The sequence below is a fragment of the Urocitellus parryii genome, chromosome 12 (assembly GCF_045843805.1).
Source record: "Urocitellus parryii isolate mUroPar1 chromosome 12, mUroPar1.hap1, whole genome shotgun sequence".
Taxonomy (NCBI): Eukaryota; Metazoa; Chordata; class Mammalia; order Rodentia; family Sciuridae; genus Urocitellus; species Urocitellus parryii.
Window position 1 is genome coordinate 31,098,780 of NC_135542.1, and position 21,828 is coordinate 31,120,607.

At 49.5% G+C, this 21,828-nt stretch overlaps 1 protein-coding gene across 1 annotated transcript in view; it reads right to left on the bottom strand.

Moving 5' to 3' along the window:
* The window catches only part of Eif2ak3 (eukaryotic translation initiation factor 2 alpha kinase 3), a 54,504-nt gene extending 35,317 nt beyond the window's left edge, over positions 1–19,187 (bottom strand). The window contains exons 1-2 of the mRNA XM_026409491.2: positions 18,773–19,187; positions 6,955–7,084 (exon numbers count right to left, since the gene is read on the bottom strand). Of these exons, the coding sequence (XP_026265276.1) occupies positions 6,955–7,084; positions 18,773–19,050 (408 nt within the window). The 5' untranslated portion in view covers positions 19,051–19,187. The remainder of the gene's footprint in view (positions 1–6,954; positions 7,085–18,772) is intronic.
* Between the last annotated feature and the right edge of the window lie 2,641 nt (positions 19,188–21,828).

The window sequence follows — 21,828 nt, forward strand, 5'->3', positions numbered from 1 at the left end:
AAAAAAAAAAAAAAAAAAAAAAAAAAAAACCTCAAAAACCAACAAAGATTAATCCAAGTAGAATCAGACGTATCAAATGGATACCAGTTTCTGATTTATCAGAAATCTCTTATCAGCCCTAAAACTCCTCTTTGATATTAGCACAGAAGCTCTGACAGATGGTGAAGGACTTCATCGATCACTAAAGAAAACGAACACCAAATAGAAGGTACAGGTGCATTTCTGCATATTTCAGTTCTTCAAAATGATCCACTGTATCAGACATAACTCAGTAATTCTTAAACTCAATGAGCCAGCTACACACACAGACAGCAAGACGGCTGATGCCCCAAAACTGTTGCACTGTGGAGACACTGTTTCTGTTTCCCTGGAAACAGGAGAATTACTCTGACAGGGAAAATACCAGGAAGACTGCTGAAAGTCAGGGTCCCTGGGAGCCATACCCCAGACCCAGGGAAGGAGCATCAGGGATGACCACTAGGAGGAGTGCCTGAGAGCAGGGGCCCAGAGATTGCACAGCTGGTCCCCAGAACACACCTCAAGAGACAGCTAACTGCAACCACAGAAGGAAAAGCCCAGAATGATGTAGCCCTTGTTATCTTCAAAGGCTGTGAATCAATAATCGAGAACAATCAGCAAGCAAGGAGGTGAGAAGGGTTAAATTCTCTTTCCTTGTCTTAGTCAACCCACAGAAGATCTCAAAGGAGACTCCCAAGCTGGCTTTTCAAGCAAACCTCGCACACCTACAGCGAGAGTACACGGATTTTAACAGTGGTCTCTGCCTTCGCCTGGATGAACACGCATTTGTGAAGTCAGATAAAGGACGAGCAACAAGACTGTGATCCAAAACAGGGGGGTCAAATCAATTTCTCATCTGGTAACGTGCATGCTGGAATAAGTTGGTTTAGGTCACAGCACTGCTCTCAGCCCTGCTAAGGGATTCATAAAACAAAATTAAATCAAAGCACTGTTTCATGTCTATAATTAAAAGAAAAGCAATTAACCCAAGCAATTATTTAAATATCAGCTTGCTACATAATTGACATTCTTCAAATAAACCACCATCTCAGACAACACAGCCAGACACAAAATGCACTGTTAATACGCAAATGGAGAAACGCAGAATGACTTGGACAACTTCAGCAGGAGATACAGAATCTTTAAAAGTGACCGCAGGGCCTTTCAGTAAAGCAGCCCAAGGGTCTGCCAACGGACCCCTACTGGGAGTCAGCAACCACAAAGGTGCCCCCTTCAGAGCCACCCTGCTCTAAGGCCTGGGAGGTACAGCAGGGTGGGAGAGAGAATGGCACCACCCTCAAGCTCGCCTGCCTTTCTCCGCACCTGCCTGAAACAGAAAGGCAAGGCCCCAGAGAGAAGCATGCCCAAAATAAAACAAAGCCCCAAACTAAGTATAGGCTCACAGTAGAGCTGTTTGTTCTTTTAGGGAGGAAAGAGGGGCATAAAAAACAGGAACAAAGGTGGTGTCTCTAAATGATGAGATGCTAAAGGTCTTTGTTTAGTATGAGTTATATACACAGATGCAATTACAATATTCTTTACAAAGCATTCTAAACAGAGGAAAGAAGGTCTTTGTATTTATATGCATGTTGCAAGACATAAGGAAGTAGACAGTTCAGATTTAAAGTGTGATCTAAAGGACACCCAGAGACCTCCCAAAGGAAGACTGTTAGGCTAATACTGTGTAAAACAAAATTCTAAGACAATCGGAGAATCCACAGCCAAGGATGCCCCAAAACTGTGGTTTTGCACATGTGCATGTGCAACATAAAGCATTTCACCTTAGCAGGTCTTCTGAAAACTAAACACAAAATGCTGAGCTGCTATTAACGTCAGAAGAGACCAGGCTTAGTAGCCAGGGCACATCTGTCAGCCTGCAAGGATGAACCGCGGGGCCGTCATCCACCCTGACACATGTGCCTGTGAGAGCTCCTCCTGTACCGATAATCCCCTGAGGAAGTCTGTAGACACCCAGTCAACAGCAGAGAGCGGCCATCCAGAGCTGTGCCCCCAGGCAACCCCCTTCCTAACATAAGGTAAAACACCTGCTCTTAACAGAACTGTCACTCCCCTCCCCAGGGACTTTCACAGACATGACTAAAACACCACTAAAGCAGCAGAATGCAACTTTCATACGCCTTCTGGGTCAGACAAAGTGAAGGATGGAGTCAGCAAGCCAGGGCCAAGGACACACACCCTAAGGTCATGCTTCATTCATTTATTTTAAAATTCCTGAAATGTATGAAATGACTAAGTGCACAATTCCCCTGGGACATGTATTTCGGTGTTTCCTGTTCTTGGCTCTACTGAGTCCTGAAGTCAGAGCAGCCTCTGGAGAGTTAGTCCAACCCGTTGCTTTAGGGAGGAGAAAACTGAAGCTGTCCCACAGCTCACAGAGCCTTCGGTGGAGGAATCCAGACTAGGACAGAAGCTTCCAAATCAGAGAAGGCACACAGAGTAGAGAGCTCCCGTGCAGCCTTTAACTTTTCCAGCAGACATACAAGTGATCCATAATCAAGTCCTCAATCAAAAACCACGTAAGCATTACCCAGCAGACCAGACTCGAGACCAGACTCCTCACCGTTCAGCTTCTCTCTAGACTGATAAGGAGCACCTCTCCTGCTGAAAGCAACAAGAAGCTGACCTGTGAATACAGGCGTCTGAGGTCTCTGTGGTCACCTGGGAGGCACCTGCTGTGTCTCCCACACACATGCAGGTCCTTCTTCCCACAGCTGCAACGAGCCTCCTCCCTGCATGATCCTTTCCCTCCAAACCACAGGGTACAGTCAGGAGAACCCACCCTCAGGGAGGTCAGCACCCTTCGTAAACTACGGCTCTCGAAGTGTTTAGAGATGTGTTCTTTCTCCATGCTCCCAGCTCAGGGCACTTCAGGTGGCAGATCCCTCCTAGCTCAGGGCACTTCCGGTGGCAGACTTTGATCCTGCTTCGTGGTCTTGTCCCAGCTTGTGTGCGTGACTTCTGGCTGTGGTGCAGAACGCATATCACTGAACAGCAGACAGCTCACGCTCATGACACACTGTCCTCTCCTGCTGGTACGTACAATCCCACAGATGTTCTCAAGGCGTTTCCATCACATGCTGGATCAGCAATTCTCAAAGTGTGGTCCTCCTCGAGGGGCACACAGCTTCATGAGATGCCCCTGTTCCTTATGCTGTGGCTGTCTACACTGACGGTAAGGCAGTGCTGGCTGTCCCTGCTGGTGCCTGAGCACAGACTGGGTCAGGGCTGGGGCTGCACTGGGCAGGGTTGGGCAGGGCTGGGCAGGGCTGGGCAGGGCTGTGCTGGGCTGGGACTGGGACTGGGCTGAGGCTGGGTCAGGGCTGGGACTGAGACTGGGACTGGGACTGGGCTGAGGCTGGGTCAGGGCTGGGGCTAGGTCAGGGCTGGGGCTGTGCTGGGCAGGGCTGGGCAGGGCTGGGCTGGGCTGGGGCTGGAACAGGGTAGGGCTGGGGTTGGCTGGGGCAAGGGCTCACAGGGACTGGGCTGGGACTGGGCTGGGCCAGAGGCTGGGGCTGTGCTGGACAGTATTGGGGCTGGGTTGGGCAATACTGGGGCTGTGCTGGGCAGGGCAGGGCAGGGCTGGGGCTGGAGCTGGGCAGGGGCTGGGGCAAGGGCTCACAGGGACTGGGCTGGGGCTGAACAGGGCAGGGCAGGGGCTGGGGCAAGGGCTCACAGGCTCTGGGCAGGGGCTGGACAGGGCAGGGCAAGGGCTGGACAGGAGCTCCACTTGTACTCAACAGGCAACTGAGGTAACTGTGGTTATGCGAGGGGTATATATATATGGCAGACACTTTCTCAGAAATGAATTAAGTAGACTCTCAGTTTAAAGAATTTTCAAGATTTTAAGTGAAAACTTGAGGACTGGAAAGTGTGTATCTGCCGGTGTCCAGCTGAGAGCTTCCAGTCCTCCAGGCTTCTCGGAGGCTGGGTGCGCAGCACAGCGACAAACGCTTGTTTAGCATGCAAGAGGCCTGGGCTCAATCCCCAGCACTATGGCAATAATAATAATAATAATAATATTATAATATTTTTCTGATGAAATCAGCAGTAATAATAATACTGAGTTTTTTTTGGATGTCCTGTAGGGAAACAGAGTCAACATTTGTAAGATCTAATGTAATTCAGTGAATATGTATTTTCTAAATGTTAGAAAATCATGCATGAGTAAAAGTCAAGACAGATGAAGGATGTTAATGTAACAGAGCATGAAATGTTCACTGCCATGGTTTCAGATTCACAGTAGAACTAACCCTTAAAGAAGCTCCCACTAGTTGCAGGATAGTGTCTGAAAAAAACCTGTACTCCTATTTGACAGACTACTGGAATGCTTCTCTCTTCTCCAGCCACGTCACACACATAGGGCTGAGTTTCCCCTGCACGTAATTCCCGCAGAACAACAATGCAACATAACTAACAGAGGCAGATATAAAAGTCTGGGCTTCTGTTACACCAGAAATTAAAGAGATTTACAAAAATTTAAAACAATCCCATTTTTCTCATTAAATTGTTTTTGTACTAGAAAATAGTTATTCTTAATAAAAATGTTATTTATGTTATCATGCAACAGGTTTGTTATTTATTTAACAATTTAGTAAACCTTCTGGAGATTCGTTTTAATTTTTAATCTTGTAAACAGAGATAGATATAATCCGTGGAGAAAAACGCTCTTGGGAGCCCTTGATAAATTTTAAGAGTGTAAAAGGGTCCAGAAGGCAGAGCATGGGCCTCGCTGGGCTGCGCGGCCTGAGCTCCTGACGGGGCTGCAGAACAGGCTCCTGACGGGCTGCAGAACAGGCCAGTACTATGCAGCCTGGTGAGTCCAAGGCCATTCCTGACAGCACCGTAGGCCTGTGGCTTCGAGCAGATAATCTTGGAGCCTCAGCTTTCTGTTTTTACAAAATGGGAGCAACACCCAACCTAAAGACTTCGAGGGAACTGCAGTGTGGGGACCCACACACAGGGCAGGAGGCCAGAGCCGCCAGCAGGTCTGCAAACGGGACACGTGCCCTGGAGAAACACTCCCAGGACCACACAAAGTCCAGCAGACCCACTGGGCTCTCACAGGTGGTCAACGCCTCCAGGGTTTCTATTTTATTTTTCCTATAACATAGAAAATTTAAACCTGGATAATGCAAAGTGCTCTCAGGATTCTGGTGTGAAGAGTGGCTGTTGAGCGTTTCACTCAGCACTGTCAAGGTGCCAGCACAACTCGTAAGGCACACCTCAGTCCTCAGAGCACTCTACCCATGGAGTGGTGGCTGGGGATGGGAGGGACTGAGGACGCTGACAACAGGAGAACCACGATAAACTGCAGAAATCGGTAAGCTTTAGGGATGGCTGGGGAGTTGGATGTAGTTCAAACACGGCTGGCTCATTTGCCGTTTGTAAGAAAGCCTTTGGACACAACTGGCTGCTTATGATTCACACTCAGCAGCACTTGAGTTATCACAACACTCACATCCTGCTTTGCCAGACCATGCAGCTTATCTGTGTTCATGTTTCTCAATCTGCAGGCACACATGCTTTGCACAACCGCAACACACTAACATCACCTCAGCTGTAAGCAGCTTACAATCTTCTCCTTCTGCTGACCATCCTTTATGTCTAGTTTAAAAACAAAGCAGAACACGCATACTCAAGCACAGTCCCAGCAGAATGCAAGAAGAGAAAAGTTCGGCTGGAGCAGCACCTTGTTTGAATACCATTCAAAAAAGTCTGAATATCAACTAACAGTTTAAGTGATTCATAACCACACTCCTATGTGCACTGTGATCCACAAAACCAAGGAAGCTCGCTGCTCTCAGAAGACACCTCAGTGCGCTGTCTGGCAAGCAGCAGGCACTTTGAGGCCTGGGCTCAGCACACAGCCAGCGTGGAAATGTGACAGTGCTGCTGTCCTGAGTTCCTGCCCAGCCCCGGGCAGCAGAGGAGAGTCTGGATGGTTTTCTGGGAGTGGAGGGAGGCCTGTTGTGACAGAGGGCTGACTGGTGACAGCCTCCATCAGAAAGTTCCATGAGCACCACTCAGGTCAGGTTCAGGCTCCTCTTGGCCTCTCCCAAGCTCACTGCTGGTGGGCGCTGTCCTGCAGCCTCCAGTGGCTGAGGATGGAGGACACTTTGAAACAGGCAAGTGCCGCCATGTAGCAGTCACAACCCAAAGGCTGGGTTTACCTTAAGTGACTTAGACAGTGGGGACGCAGTTCCTAGAAAAATGAGTTCACCCTCCACAAAGAACACTCCCCTTGCCTCTCCATCAAGGCAGGCAGTGTCCCCAGCACTGACAAGGACACCTAGCTGGGGGGCTTGGCCACTCGACCGAGTGTCAGAGCTTGTGCCAGAGCAGCTGTGGGGCAAGGTGTCTTTGGATCTGTGCTCCATCTTGCACCACTGTGGAGCTCAGAACTATTAAGTACAAACTTTCTGCAAGAAATCAACTTTGTCCTGAATTTCAAGAAAATTCCATATGAATTATGTTCACAATCAGGACATATGCTTAAGGGAAGATGTATAGAATAGTAATTATGGTATTTTGCAGCGTGGATTTCTAACTTATCAAATCCGAGCTTTTTACATATTTGCCTTATTATTCCTAGGGCTCTATAGCCAAGAAGTCGGGCTGCACAGTCACTCAGATGGCGTGCGACACTGATGGGCAGGTAGTGTTCCTCAGGCACCCTGGGACCTACTCGCTCAAGGCCCAAATCACCCTCAGAACCAGGTGCTATGATTCACCCTCCCTCGCAAGAGGGGAACTGAAGAAAGGAAAACTAAGTGACTGCCCCCAGGGTACCGCAAGCCCCAGACTAGCCTCAGACCCAGGCAGCTGGGCCCAGAGCCCAAGCTTTATAGGCAAAGATGTCTGCAACTTCTCCTCACCACCAAGGCTTCTAGTTGACATTTAAAGGAAGTGTCCTACCTCAGGCTTACTCAGGCTGGATGAGACCAGGGAGCCGGATCCCACGTCCAAATCCCACTGCTTTTTACCATGATTCTCGGCATCCAAAGCGGCAATCCGTCCATCTAGAGTACTGATGATCACTAATGACCTGTGGATTCAAATGAAGAGGACAAAATCAGAAAACTGTCCAAGAGGCTGTGCACTTACTCCCTGCACCTGAAGGAACCCTGGCCCCCCCAGGGCCCCATTAGGGAGAGGAAAGAGGGGAGCCCACCTCCCGCTTCCCTATCCTGCCACCACCATTGACACTACACTCCCTTCAGCTGTTTATATCAGGCATGAAAAGCCCCGATGCCTAGGTCACCGTCCTTCTACACCAAGTCCCATGGGGAACTCACTACCTCCTGCTGTCCTCTCCTCCCACCTCCTCCACCTCCCCAAAGCGCTTCCCCTGAACTATCCTCCCAAATGTTCGCTCATCTTGCTCACATAGAAACCAGGCGTTCCCTAAGGACACCGCTACCCTAGAGGAGCAGAGCATGCTGTTCTCCACGGCCCCTGACCCTGAGTCCCGATGGGTAGGTGGTTGTGCTGCTCTGCCTCCATGTTGTGGTCCCCCTCTCTCCTCTGGAGCCCTTGGGCTCAGACTGTTCCAGCATCACCTCTCCCAGGAGTCACAGAAGGGCCCAACATCACCAGCCGACTCCTGCAGGGCCCCGGGGCACCAGCCAGTTCATGTAGGGGCCTAGGGGTCACCAGCAGACTCCTGCAGGGCCCCAGGGGTCACCAGCCTGCTCCTGCAGGGCCCCAGAGTCACCAAATGACTCCTGCAGGGCTCTGGGTCACCAGCTGACTCCTGTAGGATGTCTGTCAGCTGCCGGGTTCCGGCATGGCCTCACCTGCCTCTGTGGGTTCTCACCCCTCCATCCACCTCTCTCAGCCACTACGGTGGTCAGACCTGGACCAGGGCATTACCAGCATCAACCTCCCTGCCCTCTGAGATCTCAAGCATCCGCCCAGTACCAACGCCTCTGTCCAGCTCACTCCCTGCCCCTGGCCCCACCTGCCACTGGTCTATGGCCCTCACCCCATCGTGCCGTTCCCCTGGAGCAGCCCCTGCACACGGCCCTTACTGCCTCTCCCAGACCCAGCTGCGGCCAGCTCCCTCAGCTTGCCCTGCACCGCACAGACCTGTGGCAGGTGGAAAAGCTGGCGTGCTGACGGCTCACCTTCACTCACGACCACCACTCTGGAAAAGGGCTGGTGACACTGTACAACCCGACATCCTTTCCACGTCCCTCACCACCCCAGGAAGGAGCTTAAGGCGACCTCCCTTCCCCAGACTTCAGCCCCCAGCTCCTCTGAGCTCGCCAGTCTGCCCAAGGAAGGAAAGGCAGCACCCGGAGCACGCCTCCCTCCACGGGACCTGTTCACCAGTACCAGACTGGACTCCAGCTTCCCTCCCGCGTGCAGGTGAGCTGCAGGGTCCACTCCATCAGCCCCCCACTTCACCATAGCACTGGCCCTCCTGCAAAAGCGAGGACACCTCCAGCATCAAACCTGCCAATACTTCCTCTTGCTGAAAAATGAAACCAGAGACCTGTGAGGTGGCCAAACCTGTGATCCCAGCAGCTCAGGAGGCTGAGGCAGGAGGATTGCTAATTCAAAGCCAGCCTCAGCAACGGGAGGTACTTAGCAGTTCAATGAGACCCTGTCTCTAAATAAAATATAAAATAGGGCTGGGGATGTGGCTCAGTGCTTGAGTGCCCCTGAGTTAAATCCCTGGTACTCCCCCCTAAAAAAAAAAAAAAAAGAAACCAGAACAAACAAAACTCTCTTCTGCTCTGGCTCCCACCCCATTTCTTGCTCTTTGCATCAAAACTCTTGGAAGAGCATTCCATACTGTCTCCACATCCTCCCTCCGTTTTGAACCAGATCTCTGCCTGACCGCCCTGTCCAGCAGTTCCTGGAGTAATCCCCAGGAGTCCTGTAGACAGCACCTGGGGCCAGGCTCGGGTCTCAGCTCACCGTCCAGCAAGGTGGACCAGCTCCCCACCCCTCCACGAAGCACACTCCTTGGTGGCTTCCAGCTCCTAATTTTTTTTTTTTTTAACACTCAATTCTATGCTATTCTTTCTTGGTTTCATTTTGGAGTTCCTTTTCATCTTTTTTCTCATAAAACACTCTCTACCTATGTGTATATTTTTTGGTGCTCTGATCCAGTCCGTGGTATTAAACATCTTGTACGCTGGCAGCACCTGGCTCTCTCTCTGGCTCCAGGCCTCTCCCTGGGCTCTGGACATGCCTGTCTAACCACCTGCCCCTCCAAGTGCCCAACAAGCTTCTGCAGGGAGACTCCCAGAGTTCCTCCACCACAGCAGGCATAGTTTTCCCTCAGGCCTTCGCATCACTGTGGTTCTGCCCGGAACACACCCCGTCCAGGGCAGGCCCTCCATCAACCTCTGTTGAGTCACAGGACAGTGCTGCAGGGATTCTAGACCTGCTGGCACATGTCTGCTCTAAAGAACATGCAAATCCCAAGCACATGGCCCTGCTGCTGGTGGGACCACAGAGACCACCCCCTCCCTTCCACTGACCAGGAGCACAGACAGACAGATCTGGAGTGTAAACCCACCTGAGATCTTTCAAAGCACAGTCTACCAAATGAAGCCACGAAATTATTCATTTCCAAACTATACACTCATTCTCATTTTGAAATTTCCTAATGGTAACTCTTGGTCTAGTTTGCAAAAATAAAGGCTTTGCCCAGCTACAAATCTTATACTTCCAGATGACAGGCAGGAGAGAGCCAGCTTCCCTCCCACCAGCAACCCAGCAGCAGCTGGAGGAGGCTTCCAGGAAGGTCCATACTCGAGGACAGAATCTGATCAAGCGATAGACCACAGGGTGATAGCCCAGCTGGCTCTTTCCCAGTCCCACTTTGGACACGTCCAGTTTTCTGTTCAAGATCTCTAACTGCCAATAAATGGCCCAACAACAGTAACAAAAATCTTCAACTGAAACAGAACTGATGTGCAGGCAGCAGCAACCCGTGAAAACCTACGGAGGGTGCTGGCACTTGAATGCGACTGTGTTAAGATTGAGAACCCACATGTGGACGGACCACCTGGGGTACTCCACTTACACAGCCCGCACTGGTCTTTGAGTGTTGCTAACTCTACCTTCACCTTCAGAACAAAGAAACTAAACAATAAAATTTGCCCAGACACATGTCATATGTATATAAAAACACATTTTAACAAAAACTTGGTTTAATGTGTTAACTATTCTTTCACTGAAAAACTATCACAGGGTATACTGAACTGAGTCAAATGTTGTGCTTTTTGGCCAATCCATTCTGCTTTTTAAAGTAGATGAGGTATTTTAATAAACTAGTATGTTTAAATGATATGAGAATAACAATATTGCAAACTTGAGCAATATTTCAAAATACAAACACAGGCAGGAACAACTGAGTGTATCACTGACCTAACTGCTATTAGTTCCTGGATTTGCATGGGCACCTTTCATTATTTCAACCCCTCTTCATGTGAGTAATAGCAACCCCCTAGCTAGCTGTCAGGTTCCACCAACACACACACACACACACACACACGCCCCCTTCACCCTCTCTCACGGCCCGAGCCTGAGTGCATTATAAGCTAGCTCCTTCGTACTGCAGGTGCCCTGAGGGGGATTCCCTTTAACTGCAGCTGATGCAGCAGCACAGGACAGTACAGACCGGCCACTATTGAGACCACCTAACCACCATCCAAAAGGGGGATGCTCACCGGCATAGACTGAGAAAAGCATTAAATAGACATTGCTTTAAAATAAAAAAATACTTAGAGGCCAGGCACAGTGGCACATGCCTATAATCCCTGCAGCTTGGGAGGCTGAGGCAGGAGGATAACAAGTTCAAAGCCAGCCTCAGCAACGGCAAGGCATTAAGCAACTGAGGCAGACCCTGTCTCTAAATAAAAAAATACAAAATAGTGCTGGGGATGTGGCTCAGTGGTTGAGTTCAATCCCTAGTACCAAAAAAAAAAAAAAAGTACTTAGGTTGAATGCAGGGTGAAAGATCAGTAATAAGATATGGCATCAGAACAAATGTAAAGATGAAAAGCAGGGAGAACCCAGGCCATTCATCTCCCCATGATCACCTTATAAAGAAGATGAAAAGCGCTCACTCATTCAAGAATTGAAGGGGGGGCTGGGGATGTGGCTCAAGCGGCAGTGCGCTCACCTGGCATGCGTGCGGCCCGGGTTCGATCCTCAGCACCACATACAAACTAAGATGTTGTGTCCGCCAAATACTAAAAAATAAATATTAAAATTCTCTCTCTCTCTCCCACTCTCTCCCTCTCCCTCACTCTTTCTTTTAAAAAAAAAAAAAAAAAGAATTGAAGGGACTGCCGGGCACTACTGGAGGAGAGGACACAGCCTGCAGTCAGACCTGGGCACACGCCACAGCTTTGCCCACGTTCTCCAGGCAAAACTCGGCTACGTCCCCTGTCCCAGTCTAACTCACACCTGCGGACCTTACCAACAATCTGCAGTGTTGATTCAAAACTATTAAGGTCACAGGTCCCATCCCACAAAAGGGTTTGGAGGACAGTGGGTTTAAAGAGAAGGCTAGCGGTGCAGGCTCTGACTGGCCTGGAGAGCCATTTCCTTGAAAAAGAAAGAAGTCATTTATGGCCTGGAACACGTCCGCCAGTAACTGCTTTGAAATGTCTGTTCCTCACACCTTGCTTGGTTTGCAAAGGCTTTGCTTGGATGGTTCCACAGTGATACTGTTCTGGGTCCTCCAAGCTCCCCCCAGGAGAGGCCTTCAATACGCTGCTCTCTGCCACACCTACCCCCTCATCACATCTGTGCGCCCAGAAGCCATGAAGCAGTGGCAGGCCAGCGCCTCACCATGGACAGCCTTCGGCAGACTATCTGCACCTTCCTGCATCTTCTGACCTTCTGTCCTTTAACACCTTCTGTCCTGCATCCTCTTCCTCCAGGTCCACGCCCACAGCCTCCTCTCCAAACCCACAGAGTCCCAAGCACCTTCTCCTCCACCTGCTTCTCCACCAGGACCTCCTCCCCCTACACAGCAGAGCACCTGTCTCCCAGCACTGAACAAGATGTCCACTGGGCCTGCGCCCTCTACCCCACACTGACACACCAGCCGTGTGCTCATGATCCACTTACAAAGCTGCTCTGAAACCTCTTCTTTTTTTTTTTTTTTTTAATTTATTTATTTATTTTTAGTTCTTGGCGGACACAACATCTCTGTTGGTATGTGGTGCTGAGGATCGAACCCGGGCCGCACGCATGCCAGGCGAGCGTGCTACCGCTTGAGCCACATCCCCAGCCCCTGAAACCTCTTCTTGCCTCAGGCCACCACCCCGAGCTAGAAAGCGGCTCCATGACCACAGCACCCCAAGGGGCTCCAACACCTTCCTGCCACAGCTCTTCCCCTCAGCTATGTTCTACAGCTGAGATTTGATAACCTGCTGCTTACCCAAGGGAGGCCACACTGCCTCGCCTGTCCAGGAGCCCCAGCCTGGCACCAGTGCACTTCCTAATGTCCCTTGTGCCTCTTCTGCCCATGCAACCTCCTTTCCTGTACCTCTCAAATGAGCAGCACCTTCAGGGGCTCTACCTCTCCCTGCCCCCCTCTCCTGCAGCACCCCAGGGATCTACCTGTCCCTGCCCCCCTCTCCTGCAGCACCCCAGGGGTTCTTCCTCTTCAACAAAGTTCCTTTGCTCATTTATGTTTTGACCTGTGTCTTCAAATATTTCATTTGCCAAATGAATACTGTCTCTCATGAATTACTCCATCTCTAAAGGAAATACTTAAGAGTCAATCTAATTATTCAGGATTTCTGGAAAGAAATAAACATAATTATTATCTAAGGTTTTATATAATTCTAGCTCAAAGCAAAGAAACTTGAGTTTTAAATTCACTTCCTCCTTATTAAATGTCCAGTTTCCATTGGGTGATTTTCCAACACTGAGGAACTTATAGATCTCCAAGCAGACCCCTGGGGTCTGGGAGCATTGCCGCAGGCTCACCATACCACTCCCTACTGGGCCCCTACTCACAGGGTCCTGTGGCCCACACTGTCCTTGGCCGTCCCTTGTCACTGGAGGACTCTATCCTCTTCACTCTCCACTACTGCAGGACTCTCGTTGCCATTGTAACAAGTCCATTAAACACAATCATCCCCCTGTCAAGGAAGAGATGTTTATGCACTCTAGGACGGAGCAGTGTCTCGTCCTGGTGAGAGGCAACAGTGTCTGCTGAGCAACCCGGGAGGGCAGACCCGTTGCCCACATCAAACAAGACAGAGGCCAGGTAGGGTCCTGCGCCATGTCTGCAAGAAGAGGGGATCCCGGACACTAACCCTACTGCCCTGCCACCCTAAGTCTGCCTAAGTGGCTACTGCTGAATCCCACCACAGACACAGTGCTCCTCCTGCCAGGGGTCTCACCAGAAGTCATTTATCCTGTAACTGCTCTGTGTGTGCACTCAATTTAGCAGAAAAGACCAGAAGGAATACGCAATCTTTTTTAAAGAATTAGTCACTCAGAACATCTGCCTACTTACAGTCAAGCTGGGTTCTGATAAGCAGGTGCTAAAGTCCTTCATAAAGCAATTTCAAAGGAGCCATCAGGAGCCAGGTTCCTGTAGAAATTTCCCATGGGAAAGAAGGGAAGCAGGTGACAGGACAGTGTCTCATGGACTGAGCCATTTCTACACTGGCAACTGCTCTTCTTTCTTTCTTTTCCTGGGGGACAACTCTTCACAGAGGTGAAAATGGGATCTGGTTGAATCTGGTGTTTTTTTTTTTTTTTCCCCTGAATCCTCTGCCCCGTAAGCTCTCACATTCTTATTCCAAAACAAACAGACTGCTTGGGCTTTACTTTCCTTGCCTACAAAGGGAACCTTCAGATCAACTCCTTTATGTCAACATCCCTCAAGCGAGCTGCGCCCCAAATCAAAACAAGTACAATATGAGAAATCACCAACTGTTCTCCACCGCCTCGACACGTCAGCTGCATCCTGAAGAAACAACCTGATTTTTTATGTTACAGGTGATGTAAGAGTGACAGGTGTCTCTTCCTGTTAGACCAAAACATTATGGAAGCACTTCTGCTTTACTCCGTGGAACATTTTTCATAAAATGGTTATTCACGATGGTTAGAAAAACACGTTTAGCCTCCTGTGTTCACTCAGGTCTGTGACTCACACGTCCTCCCCAGGGCTTGTGGTTACTAGAGCTGGGGACTGATCCAGGGATTCTCCCACTTGAAGTGGGCGCTCACCCCTGAGCCAAAGCCTTCCTCTGCGTGCTTTAAACATGCTGGTAACAGGCACATACGAGCTCCTCTCTTACAGAAAAAGGAGAGAAGCAGATGGAGTTCCCAGAGACCGAAGAGCCACACGGCAACTACCACTCAGAGCAAGATCAAGAGGGTCCCTCTGCAGATGCCTCACAGCACAGGGAGCCCAGTTGAAATGAATAGTGGCCCCCCACTCCTGTCATGTGACACCAGAGTGGCAGCTAAGGACAACTGCAGACAGGAAGGACAGTCCATCACTTGTCCAGAGTAGGTTTATTCTGACTTATAAACTGCTTTCAAAGTTATGTGTAAATTCTTTAAATGTGATTTTTAGGTAACCTGGAGAGTCTCAAGTCAGAAGAATGAGCATTGTTGGGACTGGATGACTGAGCTCCCTTTCAACCTTGAATTCTGAGATGCTAAGGAGTCAATGGTCCTGGTAGTTAACAAACAGACAAAACCATGACTATGGCCAGGTATGGTGGTGCACATTTGCCATCCCAGCAACCTGGGAGACCAAGGCAGGAGGATCCCGAGTTCCAAGCCAGCCTGGGCAACTCAGTGATACCCTGTCTCAAAATAAAAAGAGCCAGGCGCAGTGGCGCATGCTTATAATCCCAGCAGCTTGGGAGGCTGAGGCAGGAGGATTGGAGAGTTCAAAGCCAACTTCAGCAAAAGCAAGGCACTAAACAACTCAGTGAGACCCTGTCTCTAAATAAAATATAAACTAGGGCTGGGGATGTGGCTCAGTGGTTGAGGGCCCTTAAGTTCAACACTCGGGACCCCTCAAAAAATAAATAAATAAAAAGGCTGGGGATGAAGCTCAGTGGTAGAGCACCTCTGGGTCCTATCCCCAGTACCACACCAAAAAAAAAAAAAAAAAAAAAAAATCATGAATCTAAAAATCAGGAGGAAGACTAGATTTCTGTCCTGTGGTTTCACATCATGTCAGCTTGTGAAAAAGGATGAAGAGGAAAGACAAAGAGAAATTAAGGAAATAAATCATCTCACATTTGCGAAGTCTTTTCATGTTATCTCTTAATCCCCCAAATTCTGCTTACAGGCGCAAATTGAGGCAGCGCCAGGGAGTGACTGCAAGCAGTTAGAGGCTGACTAGAAAGAAAACAGACTTCCGAGCTGGTGTGACAGGCTAAAAGGGCTCTTCCCAGTGTCTTCAGGATGCCTTCCTGTAAAGATGCCCAGCCCTCTGCAGGAACCACAAGGAACAAGCTCCAATCTGTACGTCAGAGGTGGAGTCCAAAACCGTGGCATAAGAAATACTGACATCCACAAAACTTAAGAGTGAGGCAAGGTTAAGGCTTTCTTCTAGACATCTGCAGCCACCAAACCATTCAAATTTCAACATAATGTTTAGCAGAGGAAACACTCACAAGACTGCTACCACAAAAATAAGCTCATTTTAGCTACTTTAAAAGAAAAAAAGAAAAACAGTTCATTCACATGCTTGAGATGCAGAGTAAGCATCCTGAATGAAACCAGTGAAGAGCAAAGAATCCTTTTAAGAGAAAAAAAGCACTAAGCAGGTGAGCCTCATCTTGCTTCTTGAGCATCAAAACACAACATGCAAAAATAAAGATCTCAATTCCCCTCCTCCACACCAGCTCCGGTCAGTGAGTTTTGCAAGAACTGTGGTTCTTCACAGCTGTTTGTAATAAATGGTTGGTTAATTCAAATCTGTTCCTCTAACCTTCCTCCCTGAAACAAACAGGATATTGGTCTATTATTATGAAGCTGATAGTCTATGTTTTTCTTTTCCAGTTGAAGAGCATTTAGAAAAAACTTCTATGAATTTTGCATGTCTATGTTTTTCTTTTCCAGTTGAAGAGCACTTAGAAAAAACTTCTATGAACTTTGCATATTTATCTTCTATTGACTATCAAATTCTGTTCCACACTGTCTTAACTTTACACCACCAGACACCCCTAAACCAGGACCATCTCCTCTCAGCCAACTCTATGTGCCAGACATCACTTGCTTTTCCAGGCAAAATTCCTCTTATGTTTAGTCTTGTATTTGAGCAAAACTGATCCTTCTACCTGCCAACTAGATCCTGCCCAACTCCCTTCACCTCTTTGTCTACTCTTTTCATTTCTAACCTGTTTATACAGGCTCCCTCCTTGAAGTCTGTAAATGAGATCAGAGGTCCCTTGTCCCAAAAGATGCCTATTATCAGTGAGGCCAGGAGGCAGTGGGGCAGAAAGGGAGGGATCAAAGAGCTCTTGCAATCTGCACTTGGGTATGCTTTACATTGTCCATGTGCTCACTCCCAGCCTCTCCTCTCCACGTCCTAGATCTGTTGTTCCAACCTAGCCAACCGCACTTCTGCCTTCCCAAGGAGGGGGAATTTCCTGAGGTTTCCATGGGTGCTGCCTTTTTTTCACAACTTCAGCTCTCTGCCCTGAACGCTGTTCAGGCCCAAACCCTCATTTCCACCTGTCTCCCTCGGCCTGTCCTGCCTGTGCCTTTTGGCATCCTTACCTCCAGTTCCACACACACCATAGCTAGAGAAATACCCTGTAAGCATATGTCAACATATGCTACATAACATTTCTCAAACTAATGTGTGTGAATCACATGGTCCAGTGGGTCTGAGGGGGTACCTGATTATGGAGTTCTGCTGCACTCCAAGGGGATGGTACTATTAGCATTAGGAGACACAGGGACAGTCAGACAGATGGATGGACGGATACACACACAATAACCCCAACCTAGCTTCATCTTCTACTTGTCTAGCCTCATCTTCTACTACTCCTCCCTGCCCAGCACACATCTGAATCTCTGTGACACAGCTTACATACACCATAGATGTACATGGAACAAAACATTTCTAAATGTAATTTCCTGCCTTTGTGTCTCTTGCCGATTTCTCAACTCCAATGTCTATCAGAATTCTACCCACTTAGAACCACAGCCTCTGGGACAGGAGTCCCCTGTGTTTCTCCTTTGCTAGGAAAGCAATAATCCTCCTTTTTCCTTTTTTCTAAAAAAAAAAAAAAAAAAAAAAAAAAAAAAAAAAAATTTACCCACTTTTCAAGAACTCACTCATCCTGCTACAACATGCCTCACCCAATGAACACCACGAAAATCCTGGGACACCTATGACACTAATCTGCACTGCTCCTGCTCTGTACTGTCAACAGTGGTCTCCTTATTTCACTCTCATGCTGGACTGCACCCTCCTAGGAGGGCAGGGGCTGCCTGCTCAGCATCTGTAACCCCAGGGCATCTCCAGCTCTGGTCAGTGACAGTACTTGTATTCTAGAAAAACAAAATATCCTACTCCATATAATTTGCTGAGCAGCTGCTTCAGAAGCTTCTTTAGGAAAAGCTCTTCAGAAGAGCTGATTCATTAGCAAGTCTATGACAATTTTGTGACATATGTTACTTAAAGTATCAAATATAAACATTCAAATGGTACCTAAAGAAAGTTACCACTTATGCTATTTATTGTACTCTCCAGGTATACAGATCAAGGTTCTGATACTTGACTGAAAATTAAATCTAACTTGTTATGATCTAGTAATTACTATATTGTAAGTTTAAGATACTATGTGATCCTAATTCTTGCCCTCCTGGCTTAATGTACCTAATGCTCCTTTTATCCTTCCATCATTCCATTTGTTAAAGAGCACACCACATTCTTCCACGTTTGCTAGGACTGGACGGCTGCAGAAGATTTTATTTACCATTATCATGTCTTGGGTTTGCATTAAGTCTTTGAAAAGTGCTTTAAAACACGTACCTCAAAGCAATATGTTTAAGGCGGCTAAGAAATCCTACAAGTTCCGTATATTAGCTGTTAATACAGCAGCCCCTTACCCCCACCCCCCCGCTTGTCTGCCTGTTATATTAGCTGTTAATACAGCAGCGCCTTACCCCCACCCCCGGCTTGTCTTCCCAAGACCTGAAGACTTCGCTCACGCTGGGCAAGCGCTCGAACCACAAAACTACATCTCCAAACCCAGTAAAGCCTTCGGTATCAAGGAGCGGCCAGTATTCAAGAACCTAACATGCATGGCTCCTAAACTTTTAGAGCGTTCAGGAACTGTCTGCGGCGCTCATTAAAAAAGCAGATCTAGCTCCTGCCCAGCAGAAGCCCCATTCAGCAGCAGCGGGGTGGAGCCTAGAAAACTACACTTAACCCACATCCCAGGTGGTTTTGATGCAGGTGCTCCGCAGACCTCAATTAGAGGAATACTGATCGCAGACCGCGTCGGGGACACCGCGGAGCCGTGTCTGAAGGAAAACGTAGACTTCCCTTCCGCAGCCTGTTCTCAAAACAGCTGTCACCGCAGCGCAGGCACCGGGTGATTCCCGCAAGGCAAAGAGGAAGGGGACGGAAAAGGAGGCTTGGAGGACGAAGAAAGCCCGGAAACGAGGACAACCCGCGAGCGAGGCTTCTTTCCAGCCCGCCCGCGCCCGCCCGGGCTGCAAGGACGCCTCCCCGCCCGCGGCCAGCGGCGCGCACCCTCACCTGCCGCGCGGCCGCAGCTCGGCGGCGTCGGGATCCGGCGCCCGCGGATCCTGCTCCCCCGAAGCGGCGGGCAGCGCCTCGGCGTCCTCCACCGTCACCTCGGCCGCCCCGGGCCCCGCCGCAGACGTCGAGGTGGGGGCGGCCGCGGCGCCCAAGCCAAGCGCCGGCGCGGGGATGCGCGCGCGTCCCGCAGCTCCGGGCCGCGTCAATCCCAGCAGCAGCGGCAGCAGCGGCAGCAGCAGCAGCGCCCGCGGCCCCGGGCGGCCGGCGCGTGCCATCAGCGGCCCGACCCGCGAGCGCGCATGGAGGTGCCGCCGCGCGCCGCTCCGAGCCCCAACCAGCGCAAGACGTTCCAGAGACCAGCAGTTGTCCAGACGGTCCCAGCAGCCCGCCGCGCTCCGGCCACGTCTCAGCCCGGCAGCGGGAACCGCCTCCTGAGTGACAGCCGCCCGCTGGCAGCGCCCCGGAGCGACGTCGGCTGTGTGCTCTATGATTGGCTGCAGGCCTTGCCACTCTGCGAAGGGCGGGCTATTCTTGATGGGCCACATCACACCTACCAATCAAATCGTGTTTCCATTCCTCGAAGCCTGGCTCTTTTCCGGACGGCGTTACCAATGAGAAATGACCAGTCCCGAGTGCTCCTCTCTGATTGGCGAGCTCGGCATTCCCGGAACACCTTTTCTGAAGCAGATTGGCCATCCTGGTGTCTGGCCTCGCCTCCCAGGGGGAGGGCTGCTGAGGACGTGACTGTCGACGGTGGAAGTGGATGCCCTTCAAAGGGCTGAGCTAACCCCTTCTTGATTGGTTGGAAGCTGCACTTACTACGTGGCGGATTCTGACTGTGAAGGGGACCGACCCCCTGGAAAGGAGGAGTCGGGGCTAAGTCCCTGGTGGCCGGGAGGCTCCGAGAGTAAAGAGGTTTTGGCTGCCTGTCTGTTTGGAAAGGCAAAAGCGAGTCAGAAGAAAAAAAATAATAAAGCTACTGCAGAGCGGTATGATCTGGAGATGCCTGCAGGGGATGGGGCGGTGCAGGGGACAGCCCTGTGGCCTGGACGCTAGTTAGGGATTCAGGGACCTGAACATAACCCCGTCCGCTCCTTACCGACTGCTAGGGCCTGGCCGGTGCACTCACGTCATTGTCCAAGGTCACAGAGCAAGTTACAGAATTGGACTTCAGAGTTATCTGACTCTGGTGTGGCAGGCTTTGTACCTCCCGCCAGGAGGTAACCATCAAGATGAGACGCAGAGCCCGAAGTGGAGATGCGAATGGCCAACCAAGGCTTGCGAACTTCTGCAGCAGTTAAGAACGCCCGGGAGATTTTTGAGCAGATGAGAGGAACGATTAGTTGCACCCTTCATCTGTGTGTTCAGAAGAGTGGAGGTGAAGATGACACCTCTTGGAAACCCCAAGAAGAGATCTTAGGAGGCTGGCAATTTGTATATATACTTACGTGATTCCCCATGCACGTATAAGCATGCTCTGTTTACTCCCGTCCCAAACAAAGCAAAACCTGGTCTCCCCCTCCAGCTCTTACCACGTAAGAGCTGCACAGCAAAACTCTAGACTCCTGTCTTCATTTTCTTTCTCCCATTCTCAGGCTCACTACAGTCAGGACTTCCATCCTCAACTTCACCAGAATCGTTCTGGCAGTTGCTAGCAAAGAGCCGCTCTTCCGGGCCACATTTGACTCAGCGACTCAGTCCTTGCCGTGTGAAATACTTTCCCACTGGTTTTCCTGCTTCCCCATAAGGCAGTCACACCCTGGGACAGTGTCCCAGTCACTCAGAACGGGAGCCAGGCCTCACGTAGACCACAGGGTGCCCCAGGATCTGAGTCCCATGCCTCTTATTTCCTACTATGTGTTCTGTACTCTGTACTGACCCTGTGGCCACCTTGCTGTGATAAAGCCAGGTCCCACCTAGGGGTCTTCCTATGGGCTTTGCCTGCCTGGTACACTTCCCTGTGAATTAGTGTATGGAGGTTGCCATGTCCAGCACCACAGACTGAGAGGGTTAAATAATGGGAGTTTAATTTTTCACAGCTCTGGAAGCTGGAGTCCAAGATCAAGGTGCCACAGGATAGGGTTCTTCTGAGCCCTCCTTGGGCTGTAGGTGGCCACCCTCTTTACTTGGTCAGGCACCCTTGCTGGCCCTCTCTTCTTATAAGGGCATGTCAGTCATATTGGCCTCATTTTAACTTAGTCATGGCCTTAAAGATCTTATTTCCAATTACAGTTAATTCTGAGGGTGGGAGTTGGGATTTCAACAATATGAAATACAGATTTAGGGGGGATAGAACACAACTCCATAACACCCAGATAGCCACAAGGTGTGTTCCCTTAGTCGAAGTTTTATTACCTTACCATCAAAGCACCTCCTGCACACCTTATTTAAAACTGAACTGCACCCCTTTGCTTCCTGCATGCCTTCCCTGCTTTATTTCTCTCCTTAAAAACTAATTGCCATATTTGTTTTGTTTACTGTCTGTCTCCCTCCACACACTGATGTTCTGTGATGATTTGCTCATTGATGCACTCCAAGAGCCCTCACACAGGGCAAGGTGGCAATAAGCTTGAGTAGATGTTTGTTGAATGGATGCATAAATGCCTGGAGATGGGGGAAAGGACAGGTGGAAGGGAGTGTGGTAGTTGCTGCAGGCAGAGGATGATAGGCAAGCAAGATCCCAGAGTACATTGAGGAAACAGGATAGCAGCAGCCCTCATGTTGAAAGTGAGACTAGGAGGTTCCCCTAGAGAATACTTGATTTTAACATGAAGAGAAAATAGATAAGAGACCGCAGACTATTACCTACACATCAAAACAGGAAGATCTCCTAAGCAAGGGATTATAATAGATGACATAAAGAAAATGTTAGACAATTAACACAGGGTAAAAATTATTGCTAATGGCCTATAATGGCCTGTGCATGTGTTTTGGAGGACCTGGTCTTCATGGTTTTGTAATTTTTTTTTCCAAAAAATAAACATGGCATGAGCAAGGCTATTAATCCGAGCTAATGAGTTAGGAGTGTGCTGCCACCTGTTTACACTGGGAAA